The sequence below is a fragment of the Miniopterus natalensis genome, chromosome 9, assembly GCF_054644295.1.
Source record: "Miniopterus natalensis isolate mMinNat1 chromosome 9, mMinNat1.hap1, whole genome shotgun sequence".
NCBI classification, from domain to species: domain Eukaryota; kingdom Metazoa; phylum Chordata; class Mammalia; order Chiroptera; family Miniopteridae; genus Miniopterus; species Miniopterus natalensis.
Genome location: NC_142089.1, coordinates 27,024,332 through 27,036,540, shown reverse-complemented (window position 1 = coordinate 27,036,540; position 12,209 = coordinate 27,024,332). Strand labels below are relative to the sequence as shown.

At 46.0% G+C, this 12,209-nt stretch overlaps 1 protein-coding gene across 4 annotated transcripts in view; it reads left to right on the top strand.

Annotated features, from left to right (window-relative positions):
* Positions 1–133: 133 nt before the first annotated feature.
* The window catches only part of LRRC41 (leucine rich repeat containing 41), a 17,729-nt gene continuing 5,653 nt past the window's right edge, over positions 134–12,209 (top strand). For 2 of the 4 annotated variants that reach the window (XM_016199282.2, XM_016199279.2), the window contains exons 1-4: positions 134–333; positions 3,723–3,809; positions 4,477–4,547; positions 11,010–12,153. In XM_016199282.2, the coding sequence (XP_016054768.1) occupies positions 135–333; positions 3,723–3,809; positions 4,477–4,547; positions 11,010–12,153 (1,501 nt within the window). In that variant the 5' untranslated portion in view covers position 134. Of the gene's footprint in view, positions 334–2,358; positions 2,657–3,256; positions 3,592–3,722; positions 3,810–4,476; positions 4,548–11,009; positions 12,154–12,209 lie in introns of those variants that run through there. The other 2 variants (XM_016199283.2, XM_016199280.2) reach the window with 2 other exon arrangements.

Sequence of the window (12,209 nt, the reverse complement as noted above, 5' to 3'; positions counted from 1 at the left end):
ATGCAGATTTATTCGCTGTTCCTTTAGTGAAGTTCCCATTCTTACCCACAACGCTGATGAAACCTTCCTAACTGCTGACCTTTTCAAGATGGCGGTCCGCGACTGCCACTCTCGGGCTCGCGCACCTCCCCAAGATGGCGGCGCCCGAGGCCTGGCGCGCCCGGAGTTGCTGGTTCTGTGAGGTAGCGGCGGCAACGACCATGGAGGCCACGTCCCGGGAGGCGGCGCCAGCGAAGAGCTCGGCCTCGGGCCCCAGCGCTCCCCCCGCCCTGTTCGAGCTGTGCGGGCGGGCGGTGAGCGCCCATATGGGGGTTCTGGAGAGCGGGGTGTGGGGTAAGTCGCGGGGTGAGGGGCTACCTCTGGCAACGAGCGGAGGCGGCCCAGCGGCCGGGGGGCGCGGGGGGCGAGGCCGGGAGGCCCCGGGCAAGGCCCAGCCTGGGGCACTGGAAGCCAGACCGTCTGGTCGGAGCATGAATTCCGAGACTGACTAGGCTGGGCAGAATAAAGACGGGGACCGAACCGGCAGGTGGACCCGCACCGCGGCCTGGTTGGGGGGCGCAGGGGGCGAGGCCAGGAGGCCCAGGCTGGGGCGAAGCCGGCAGGGCTCGGGCTTCAAAGGCTGGATTGACGGACCGGGTTGGGGGCACCGAACTGACAGTCGAGCTGAACCGGGCTGGGGAGGCTTGGATGTCGAGCCGACGGGCAGGGATGGCCCTGCTGTTTGGGGGCGGGGGCGGAGGTTGGGAGGCCCGGCCTAAGGCAAGGAGGCCAGGCCCCGGGCCACCCAACCTGATTGATGGCGCGGGGCCTCGGGTATCTGCCTGACACCCATAGGTGCCGAGACTCCGGAGGCCAAGCCGATGGGAGAGGGTAACCCATTGGATTGGGGAGCGAGGGCCGGGTTGGGGGAGAGACCGAAAGGCTTGGGGTGCCGAGGCCTGTCTAACGGCCCGGGGCTGAGGGAAGCGAACTGAAGACTGGGGCCTCGGGTGCCAAGCTGATTGAGCGACGGGCTGACGGGCAAGGCAGGGAGCGCCGGAGGCCGCTCGGATTGGCTTGAGCAGCAAGGAAGGGCCGGAGAGCGGTGAAGGGAGGCCCGGAGCGGGTCAGCGATCCTGGGAGGCTATAATGACGGACAGGCGGGAAGGGCCAAGGAGGCCCCGGGCAGGGCCACGGCCCGGGTATCCCGAACTGGGAGGGGGCGCATCGCCGCTAGGAGGCCCTAATCCGAGTGAGAGTGAGGAGGCCCCGGGCCTGAGAGCGGCGGGGATCCACGGGCCCGGCTTGGGTGGAGGACGCCCAGGCTGAGCAGCGAAGGCTGGCGGCCTGGGGCGCTGGGATGAGGAGCCTGGGAGGACGAAACGAACAGCCTAGCTGGTGGGCCGGGTAACCGAAGAGAGGAGGCCTGGCTGTGGTGTGGGCACCTCTGGTCGTGGGCCGGCCGCTGATGAGTAAAACTCGGGGCGGCATCGTGAGGACTAATAGAGTGAAAGAGAGGAAAGTGAAGGCCTCTGGAGGATAGGCCTACCTACACAGGGGACAAGGGAGGCCTTGGGCCTGACAGACTGCTGGTGTGAAGGGGTGGGGTCCAGAAGTTGGGTGAGGATATCACAGGCCAGGCCCAGGGCCTAGAGAAGGGGGAGGGGTGGTAAGAGAGGAGGCCCTAGGCCTTGAAGGGGGGAGGGAGGAAGGGATAGTGTTCTAGAGCAGACCTCAGGAGTGGTGGTGGTGTCTTTGCCAGGAGGGAGGCCCGGGTAGAATCAGGAGTAATGGCTTGAAGTCCTGAGATGAGGGTTTGGGTAGTACCATGAGGAGGAATGTAAAGAAAAGGCCCAGGAGTTTGGGGGGGGGGGGGGGGAAGGGCCTCTGGGAATAGGCCCCAAGGCTGTGGAGAGTGGTTAAGGAGGCCCAGGGATGTGGGAAGGCCCTTGGTGTGGTGGGGATGGGGCACTGATCCTGAAGAGGCCTATGTCTTTATGTACTGGGGAAAGACTGTTAGAATGTCTCAGGCCTGGTGGGGGGAGGGGATTGTGGAGCCTCTGTCCCAAAAGCTGAGAAGAGAAGGGTCAGGGTGACCCATGAGGAATAGAAGAAAAGTCTCAGTGGAGATGGGCAGGGGGCTCAGAAAAGTCCTGGGGAATGTGCAAGACAGACAGGATCTGGCTGTGTCAGCCTGGAGCTTCTAGGATACTAAATCTGGCTGAGAGGAAAGAGGACTGGGTGTGGAGGCCCCACGTTGGGAAGAGGAATGATTAAAGGTGTAGGCTGGAGAGAAGCAAGGAAGAGCCTGACTTAAGAAGAATGGAGAAAGGGAGAGAGGAGTTTGTGGATAATAGGGGATGAGAATTCCTGTGGCTGTGAGAAGGGATAGCTAAACAGAAGAGAGCAGATTGGAGGGACAGAGGAGGAAGAGCTCCCATGGGCCCAACCCAGGTAAATAGTCACACAGGAAAAGCTGGATCAAGTTAGGCCTCTTAGAAGAGCCAAGTAAGAGGCCTACTAAGCAGTGCTATTTTGGAGGAAGGCCTCAATGTGGCCTAGCAGCCAGGAAAGTCTTCCTGGAGGTAGTGGACTGATTTTGCTTTGCGTAGGGAGAGGAGGAGAAAGTGATAGAGGTAGCAGGAAAGGATACAATGAAGAAACACAAGTAAAATAGGTATGTCATACCTTGAATGCCAATATATGGAGTTGGACTTTATCTTAAATGCAATAGAGAGCCTTCATTAGTGTAATAGCATAGGGAATTAGTGCTTTCATTCAGCAAGTACATTGAGTACCCACTATGTACGAAGAATTGTACTAGACTCTTAAACAACAAGATTCAGTCATTACACAAATAAATACAAAAGGAGATCCTAGAATGGAAGTTTTTAAAGATTTTCCTTAATTATAGTGTACTCTAAGATCTTAAACTTATTCTTGGCTGGACAGAGATGCTATTGACAGAATAAGAATAGTAATCACTAACACTTAGTGAGCTTATGGCCAAGCATAGTCTTAAAAAGATTACAAGCATGATATCCTTTAATTTTCACAACAGTGTTATGGGGTAGTTATTATTATCTCTATTTTTCATAGGAAAGTACTAGTTTTGCGTGTAGTGGGTGCCCAAAGGGTGGAAGTAGCCAACCTGGAAGAGTGGGAAGGGAATTCAGGAAAGGCTTAATAAAGGGCATGTGATACTTGAAAGATGAGTAGTAGTTATTTGGAAAGTGGCAAGGATATTCCTGATGGAGAGAACAGCATAACAAAATGAATCTCATGCCCAGAGGCAGAAAGCAGGGTAACACATTAGATAAATGAAAAAAGTAGTTTAGTATGGCTGAAGTGTAGGAGGCAAAGCAGGGAACTGGAGAAGTTAGTAGGGCCCAGATTATGAAGGACTTTTTAAAATCAAGCACATTCAATAGGACTTTTTAAATGTAGAATGGTTCATTATGCTTGGGCAGAAATGAACTGACCAGCTCCTAAAAGAGCACATCAGCTTGCTTTGTGGGATTATCTCACCCTTGTAGATGTGTATGGCCCCGGAATTCCAGCTGCCAACTAAGTGGCTGAAGATAAGTGGACCAGAGTTTGAATTAGACTTAGGTTAGCTTCTACATGTTCCATTTGTCAAACTAGAAGTTTGCTCTTCTTCTCCTTCCCCCCGCCCCCCGTAGGATAAATAATGCTTAGAACCCTGGAAGAAAAAAGTAAATTTTGTGTTTTGGTTTTTGTAGCCCTCCCAGGCCCAATACTTCAAAGCATCTTACCTCTGCTCAATATATATTACTTGGAGAGGATTGAGGAAACTGCCCTCAAGAAAGGTGAGTGCCTTTCTCTCTCTTTCTCAGTCAGTGATTATAAGCAAGGCATCACAATGTTCTTCAGGTAAATATTACACCTGATATCTACGTAAAACTTCATATTTTTCAAAAAGTACCCTGACACCTACTTTCTTACCTGATTCCTCAGTATCCTGTAAAATACAAAACAAATATGTGATTCCCAGTATACTAATAATAATGTGATCACAGTCACATCACAGTTAGTAGCAAAGACAGACTAGAACCCAAATCTTCTGAATCTTTGTTTTTCTGTTTTACCAAGTTGCCTCCCAAACCCCCTATTGGACACATCTGTTAAGAACTAACATTTATCTAATTAACCCTGATGTGCCAAGCACTATCCTAGGCACTTTACCTGTAGAAACTTATTTAATCTTTTCAACAATTCTGTGAAATAGCTATTATTAACTACATTTTATAGATAAGGACACTAAGGCACAGAAAAATTAAGTGACTTGCCCAAAGTCACACAGCTACAGTATAGTTTACTGATATTTAAACCCAGGCAGTCTGTCTTTAGAACCAGTGCTTTTTACCACTTTGCTATATTGCTCTTGTGAACCCAGAGTAGGACATTAAAAGGCTGATATACTTCACTCATGGTAGTCAAGGAGCAGCCAAGTAAATGTGATATTTCTCCCTATAGGCCTCTCCACTCAGGCTATCTGGCGCCGACTATGGGATGAGCTGATGAAGACAAGGCCTTCCGGTCTAGAAGTAAGTTAAGGCACCAGGTAGAACTCTGACCTGACTTTGCAGAGTGAAAGCAGGAATAGCACACAGACCTAAGCTGGGTACGGGCAAAGTGCAGGGATGAGGACAGAGTGAATTTGGGAGGAGGGCTCTGATGGCTTATCATAAGAAACTTGACCATTTGGCATTTGTCACTGACTTACTTGCTCACCATGTTTAAAGGTGACACAAAACAGGGAAAGGTAGTGATCACAATGATGGCAGAACACGGATTCATAGAGGTCTTGACAGGGCTGGAGCAATGGTCAAACTTAACAAGATGAAATTTAACAGGATAATCCAACTCTTCATTTGAGTCTAAAAAATTCCAATTGCATGACCTCATGGTAAGGGGTGGAGGGGTCTGGCTTAGCAGCAGCTTGTATTAAAAAAATTAAGGGGTTTAGTCAACAATGTGCTAAAGCCAAAGCCACTCATCTTAAGACTGTACCCTGAGCTGTGTGAACTAATGTAACTATAATATAGGCCGAAGGACAAGGGGGATGATAGACCTGCCTGGCTCTGCAGTGGTCAGGCTACTCCTGGAGTATGGAGAAAGAAGTCAAAGCCACATCATGTGAGTCACATTTGGAAGACTGGAGATGTTTTTCCTGAAAAAAAAAGAGAAGACTCTGAGGAACATGAACTGTTTTGAAATATTTGAATGGTTGACTCATGAAAGAGGGATTAATAGACTTGTTCTGTGTGGAAGCTAAAGGAAGATAAATTTTTGCTAAACTGAATGTAGAACTTTTAAACTCTGAGCTTATTGGTGATGAAACAAGCTAATTCCAGAGGTAATAAGCTTCCCATCTCTAAGTGTTCAAATAGATCCTGGATAACTACTTGACACAAGTGTATTGCAGAGGAAATTCAGCATGGTAAGAGGTTGAACAAGATGAGTTTTAGGGCTCCTTTTAACCCTGAGATTCTATTCATTGGTTCAAATATAACTCACTGGAGCTCTCATTTAAGCAGAACTTTTGCCGCTCAATAATTAGGTGACAGGACAGATTGAGTTCAGTAAGCATTTACTAAAACTTACCACATACCAGGTCTTATGCTAGATATTGGAAGTACAGACACAATTCCTGATCTTGAGGAACTATCAGTTTAGTGGGGAAATACATCATGTATGGTAGGGTAAGTGGTGTAATAGAGAGTAGCAAGGAGGCTGAGGGAAAAGTGAGCAAGAAAATATTTCCTAGAAAGGAGTATTTGAACTGGGATTTATATGGTGAATGAGGGCAAATGACAAGAACATAAGCTCTTATCAGGAATTGGAGATTGCATTTCTGGGATGCACTGGGTTCAGTAACATTCAGCTCTGTATCCTTCAGCTTTTTTACTTCCAGATCTGGACACAACTCCTGGAGTTCAGTGTGATGACACTAAGGCCCAACAAAATCCTCAGGCACTATGTATAGGAGTTAGGCCTTATTAGGAAGAGAACTGAACACAAGAATATTAGAAACAGCAATGGCTTCCGGCAACCTTTCAAGAAACATAAGATTCTCTCTGTCCCAGTGTTTCCCAAGCATTATGGTTGACTAGTTGGTGATGGAGATTGTCATATCTTTCTCTTGGGGAAGGCCTTTTTCCCAACATTAACTTGAGTTTCCTGAAAAAGAATGTCTATTTGTTATCTTGTTTTCTTGTCTCAGAGCTTTTCAGAAATTTAGGAAACCCCAGGCTTGGTGACCTAACAGTCACCTAGACAGAGGTCCTGACTTGGAGCATTCATTTATTCCAGAGGGTGTCTTCTTCTGCTTCCCAGTTTTGCCTGACAGTAACTTTCACTTCATTCATGATTCAAAAACACTTACTGAATGCCTGCTCAGTTCCAGGCACTACGCTAGGTTCTAGGGATACAATAGTGTACAAGTTAGGCATAGCCCCTGACTGCTTATAAAGCAATAGTATTTCTAACTGTATAGTACCAGTGTGTGTGTCTGTTAAGAGATCTGTAGCCTGACTGGCATGGCTCAGGGGTTGAGCATCAACCTATGATCCAGGAGATCACAGTTCAGTTCCCGGTCAGGGCACATGCCTGGGTTGCAGGCTCAGTCCCTAGAAGGGGGGTGTGCAGGAGGCAGCCGATCAGTGACTCTCATCATTGATGTTTCTATCTCTCCCTTCTCCCTTCCTCTCTCTGAAATCAATAAAAATATTTTTTAAAAAGAGAGAGATCTGTAGACTACTATAGATATTCTGGAGATAAAACAATATGGAAATGAAGGCTTATTCAATAAATGGTTCTCTAGTAATTGGTTAACCATTTGGAAAGTAAAGTTAGAGTCTCACTTTACAATACACTAAAATAATTTCTATCTGGATTATAGATTAAATTGTAAAAAGTAAAAACACTAAACAACTAAAAAAATAATAAAGGTTACTGGTTATCTAATTTCGGAATGGAGAGTGCTAATTATTAAATGGGCAGGACCAAATAAAATATGGACATATTTAACCATATAAAAATGCCAAAACTATGAATACAATTTAAAAGGTACATAAACTGGGAAAGAATGGTTGCAATGACATTTGCAAAACAAAGGGATACAGAGAATAAGACAAAGGCCCCAGTGGAATAAAATAAGTAAAGATTTGGATACGTCGCAAAATATATAAAAATCTTCAATCTCAATAATAAAAAATGGGAAAGTAAAATTGTATCTCTTACATTGTAAAGTCTTGTTTTGATTTGGTTTTGTTTTAAAAGGTAATTCCAGGGGTGGGTAAAATTTGTATTTTAATATGCTATTGGTGGGAGCAGAACTGTTAAAACTTTCTTGGTGGGCAATCTGGTGATAATTGTCAAGAATCTTTAAAATATTCAAATTATTTGACTAGAAATTCTACTTAGAATTTATAGTATATAAAAATTGAGATACTCATGAAAATTTATTTCTAGATGTTCATTACAGCAAAGTTTAATATCAAAAAGCTAGAAACAATTTAAATACTCAATAATACAGGAATTATTAAATATAGTACATCCATATTTTCAAAATATTCTAAAAGTACTTTAAATTCATGGTGGTAAAAATATTTAATGAAATGGTGCTATAATGTTAAAAAAAACACCACAGCCTTTGAAACTTCTGAATTGTCTCAATGTTGTAAAAACAAGCATCTAAATCTATTCACATATAAATATATGTACACTCCAAAGAGTTGGTTTACACATGATTTTTTATTTGCTTCTTTATAATTCTACAAACAGTATTTCTATTATCAGAAAAGCAATAGTAGACCATAGTTTATAAACATTCCCTGGCTGTAATAGTAGAAGAAAATATTTCGCCCTCCCTAGCTTGTACACACATTCTTCCTCCCCCCCCCCCCCCAAGGCCTGAGCTGCCAGCCCATTGTGGCTAGGCCAAGGACTATGTTGGAGGCAAATACCATTTCACCTCTTTTGGTGGTTCCTCATTTCCCCTACTGTCACTAAAAAGTATTTAAATCACTTTGCATTGTCCGAGTTATAGTATACAAGTCCATAAAATGAGTGACTTGGACTAGATCTCTCAGGTATTTTCCAGCTTTGAAGTTTTAGCATGATTTTTCTAAAAAGTAGTGATGGAATAAAATACATTGAACTGCTGTCTGCTTATGCATTAATTCATGAGAAAAAAAAGCCACTGAGATAGTTTTCATAACTTTATTACTCATTTAATCCTCACAACTCTATGATGTAGGTATAGTTATCTTCCTCACTTGACAGAGGATGAAATTGAGGCAGAAAGAGGTGAAGTGACTTGCCTAAGGTTAGTGTGTGAACAGCAGACCCAGGATTCAAGTTGAGGCAGTCTGGCTCAGGAGCCCATGCTTCTAATCGCTATGTCATGCTGCTCTCCCTGCAGTTATCATGGCTGAGGTGGTTCCATTTCAGATACTCTCTTCTGTTGTCTTCATCAACCAATAAAATGATAAAGCCCAATATTTAGTTATCTAAACTACATATTCCACATGCCTCATTCAGAAACAGCCACAATATCTTCTTTCACATTTTTGTCCGTGTTTTAGGCCCAGATCTACAATAACCATCTGACTAATTTGTGAAGGTGAAGCCTCACTAGAGTTACTTACCAGTGTTTTCCAAAGGTGTTAACGTGGGCCAGCAAATGTGTAGGAAAAGTGTTAGAGGTAGGATTTAGCTTCAGGAATAACCCCCTCTGCTTCTGTTCAAGGCTGAGTAGAAATTTGGTTGCCAGGTATTTTTTTCCTGCTCCCTGCTGCTGCTGGTAAGAGGTCCTTCTCTTGTTGCCATGCAGTGACCTCAAGCATGAAGTCATTCCTAGTTAATACTACAGCAAGCAACCTTGGGGAATAGTGAGAGCAAAGGGAATGACACTTTTGCCTCAGAATAATAAGGGCCCAGTTCCTGCCCAGAACCTCAGATGCAGATTGAGGGTCACTCTGGTATAGGGAATGCATGGAGGCAGGGCAAGTACCAAAGTGTCTTTCTTTTAGTTTTGGGAAACACTCAGGCCCCCACTATCTTTGCTACAGGCTAAGTACCTTGCTTAACAGGCTCTGCCTCCATCAAGTCCATTTCACATTGCCCCGTCTGGGCTAATTAGCAGCAGCAAAAGTAACATCTTCTATTTTACAGTTTACAAAGTACTTTAACTTTCATTGCCTCATTTGATCTTCACAACAAACCTGTGAAGCAGGTTTTACAGATGAAGAGAGGTTCAGAAAGGTCCCTAGTATAGTAGCAGAGCTGGCACCTGTATCAAGGTCAGCCAACTTTCTATGCACCTTAGGAGAGAATGGTGACTTAGGGAAGTCCTTGTCTCAGTGTGTCCTTTTGGGGTAGGTAGCAGTAATTCCTAGCCTCTGGTATCAGAATCATTTAAGGAGGTTTAAAAATAAACAGATGCATGGACCTTACCTCAGATGTAACATAGTAGAATCTTCAAGTCTGGGTACCTGGTATATATATTTTGGGGGAAAAAGTCCCACAGTAAATACTGATGTGCACAAAAGGTTCAAAATCACTTGCACTTAAGTTCTCCTAAATGTATCAGAATAATCTGATGAAGTCTCATATCCATTAAAGCAAATAACTGTTGCCTTGGAGAAAACAAATTCCTTCCCTCCAGGAATTTCTAATCTGTTTGGGATAAGACCTGCACAGGCAAAGAGACTCAACACCATGAGGCAAAGTCTAAGACCTCGGTAGTCCCAACAAGAGAGGCAGGGGGAGGGCTAAGAGGTGGCTGGGTACAGAAAGACAAATACTAACGATCTCAGAGAGTGAAATGTAGGTCCTTTCAGGAAATTATTTGGTTTGGCAATGGAGAGCATTTCTGGCAGATGGAGGAAAGGACACAAGGCTGGCTGGGTCAGTGAGATGGTCAGTTTGGCCAGAGCAAAGCATTCATGAAATAAGATATGTGGGAAATAAAGCTTCTGAGGTAGGCAGAAGTTATATTGTGGAGGGGTTTCCCTGCCAAGGTGAGGAGCTTCAAATTAACCCTAGGTAGTGGGAAGACATTGGGGGTTTTAAAGCAGAATATACAAAAACAAAAAGCAGAATGTAATCAGAGTGCAAGTTTGGAATGGGGGAAGGGGGACAGGGAGAGCAGTCAGGAAGCTAATGAAGTCAGGTGTGAGGTGATAAGGTTTCTGAACAAAGGTGGGTAGTTTAAGAATGGAAAGTTGGGATCATGTTCTAGAAACAAACATTGAAGAATTTACAGGATTGAGTGACTTTCACTTGAGAACCACTTTAGCAAACTGGTCTCTGGAACCAAATTTCTTGGGCTCAAATAGTTTTTTGTTTTACATTTTTTTAATTTACTGATTTTTTTTAGAGAACCGTCAATTTGTTGTTGTTCCACTTATTTATGCATTCATTGGTTAATGCTTGTATGTGCCCTGACCAGGGGATGAACGCACAACCTTGGCGTATCTAGAGGATGCTTTAACCAGCTGAGCTATCCTGCCAGGGCCTGGGCTCAAGTTTTGATTCTTCCATTTACCTGTGTAATCACAGGCAATAACCACCTTTGTGCCTTGGTTTTCTTACCTGTAAAATGAGGCTTATAGTAATACATGCCCCAAAGATGTGATTAAATGAATTTGTATAAATTATTTAGAATGATCCAGCTGGTGTGGCTCAGCAGCTGAGCATTGACTTATGATCCATGAGATCAAGGTTCAATTCCCAGTCAGGGCACATGCCCAGGTTTGGGCTCGATCCCTAGTAGGGGGCATGCAGGAGGCAGCCAATCAGTGATTCTCTCATCATTGATGTTTCTCTCTCTCCCCCCTCGTCTTTTTGAAATCAATAAAGATTTTTTTTTTAAAGTTATTTTAAAAAAATTAGAATGTTGCCTGGCACAATAAATAGGTATTGGGAGGAAGCTGGTATGATGACGGTTCCATGAGTAGCACTCTAGTGTCACAGCTGTCTGGCATGTTCTCTGCTTTCAGAGTGTGACGTGTTGGCGAGCCAAGTTTATGGAGGCCTTTTTTTCCCATGTTCTACGTGGAACCATTGATGTGTCTTCTGACAGGCGTCTTTGTGACCAGCGCTTCTCACCTCTTCTGCATAGCTCCCGCCATGTCCGGCAGCTCACCATCTGCAACATGCTGCAGGGTGCAACTGAGCTGGTGGCTGAGCCCAACCGCAGGGTTCTGGAGACCCTGGCCAGTTCCCTGCATACCCTCAAGTTCCGCCACCTGCTATTCTCTGATGTGGCTGCTCAGCAGTCACTTCGGCAGCTGTTACATCAGCTTATTCACCACGGGGCTGTCAGCCAGGTGTCGCTGTACTCCTGGCCTGTGCCTGAGTCAGCCCTTTTCATCCTTATCCTCACCATGAGTGCTGGCTTCTGGCAGCCAGGCCCTGGTGGCCCTTCCTGCCGCCTCTGTGGAGAGGCCTCCCGAGGCCGGGCTCCATCCCGAGATGAAGGGTCTCTCCTGCTGGGCTCACGCAGGCCACGCAGGGATGCTGCTGAGCGATGTGCTGCAGCCCTGATGGCTTCCCGTCGGAAGAGTGAAGCCAAGCAGACGGCCAGAGCCACACCTGCCACTCGAGTTACACGCCGGAGCACACAGGAGAGCCTAAGAGCAGGCGGGATAGACCCTAAGAGGGAGCTGCACCCTCCAGCCACCTCCCATGAGGCTCCTGGCACCAAGCGGCCACCCTCTGCTCCAGCCACCAGCTCCTCTGTCTCTCCCTCTCCTTCCACATCTGCACCCAAAAGGGCTCCAGCCAGCTCAGCCCCACAGCCTAAGTCCCTAAAGCGTTTTAAGCGAGCCACAGGGAAAAAGGGTGCTCGCACTCGTCAGGGGTCTGGTGCAGAGTCTGAAGACCTGTATGACTTTGTTTTCATTGTGGCTGGTGAGAAGGAAGATGGGGAAGAGATGGAGATTGGGGAAGTGGCTTGTGGAGCTTTGGATGGGTCAGATCCCAGCTGCCTGGGGCTTCCAGCACTGGAGGCCTCCCAACGATTCCGCAGCATTTCCACCTTGGAGCTATTCACAGTTCCACTCTCCACAGAGGCAGCTCTGACACTGTGCCACCTGCTGAGCTCCTGGGTGTCCCTGGAGAGTCTCACACTATCCTATAATGGTGAGTGCCCTAGAGGGGCAGGGATTGGGTTTCCCAGCAGCACCACATGTATGCCC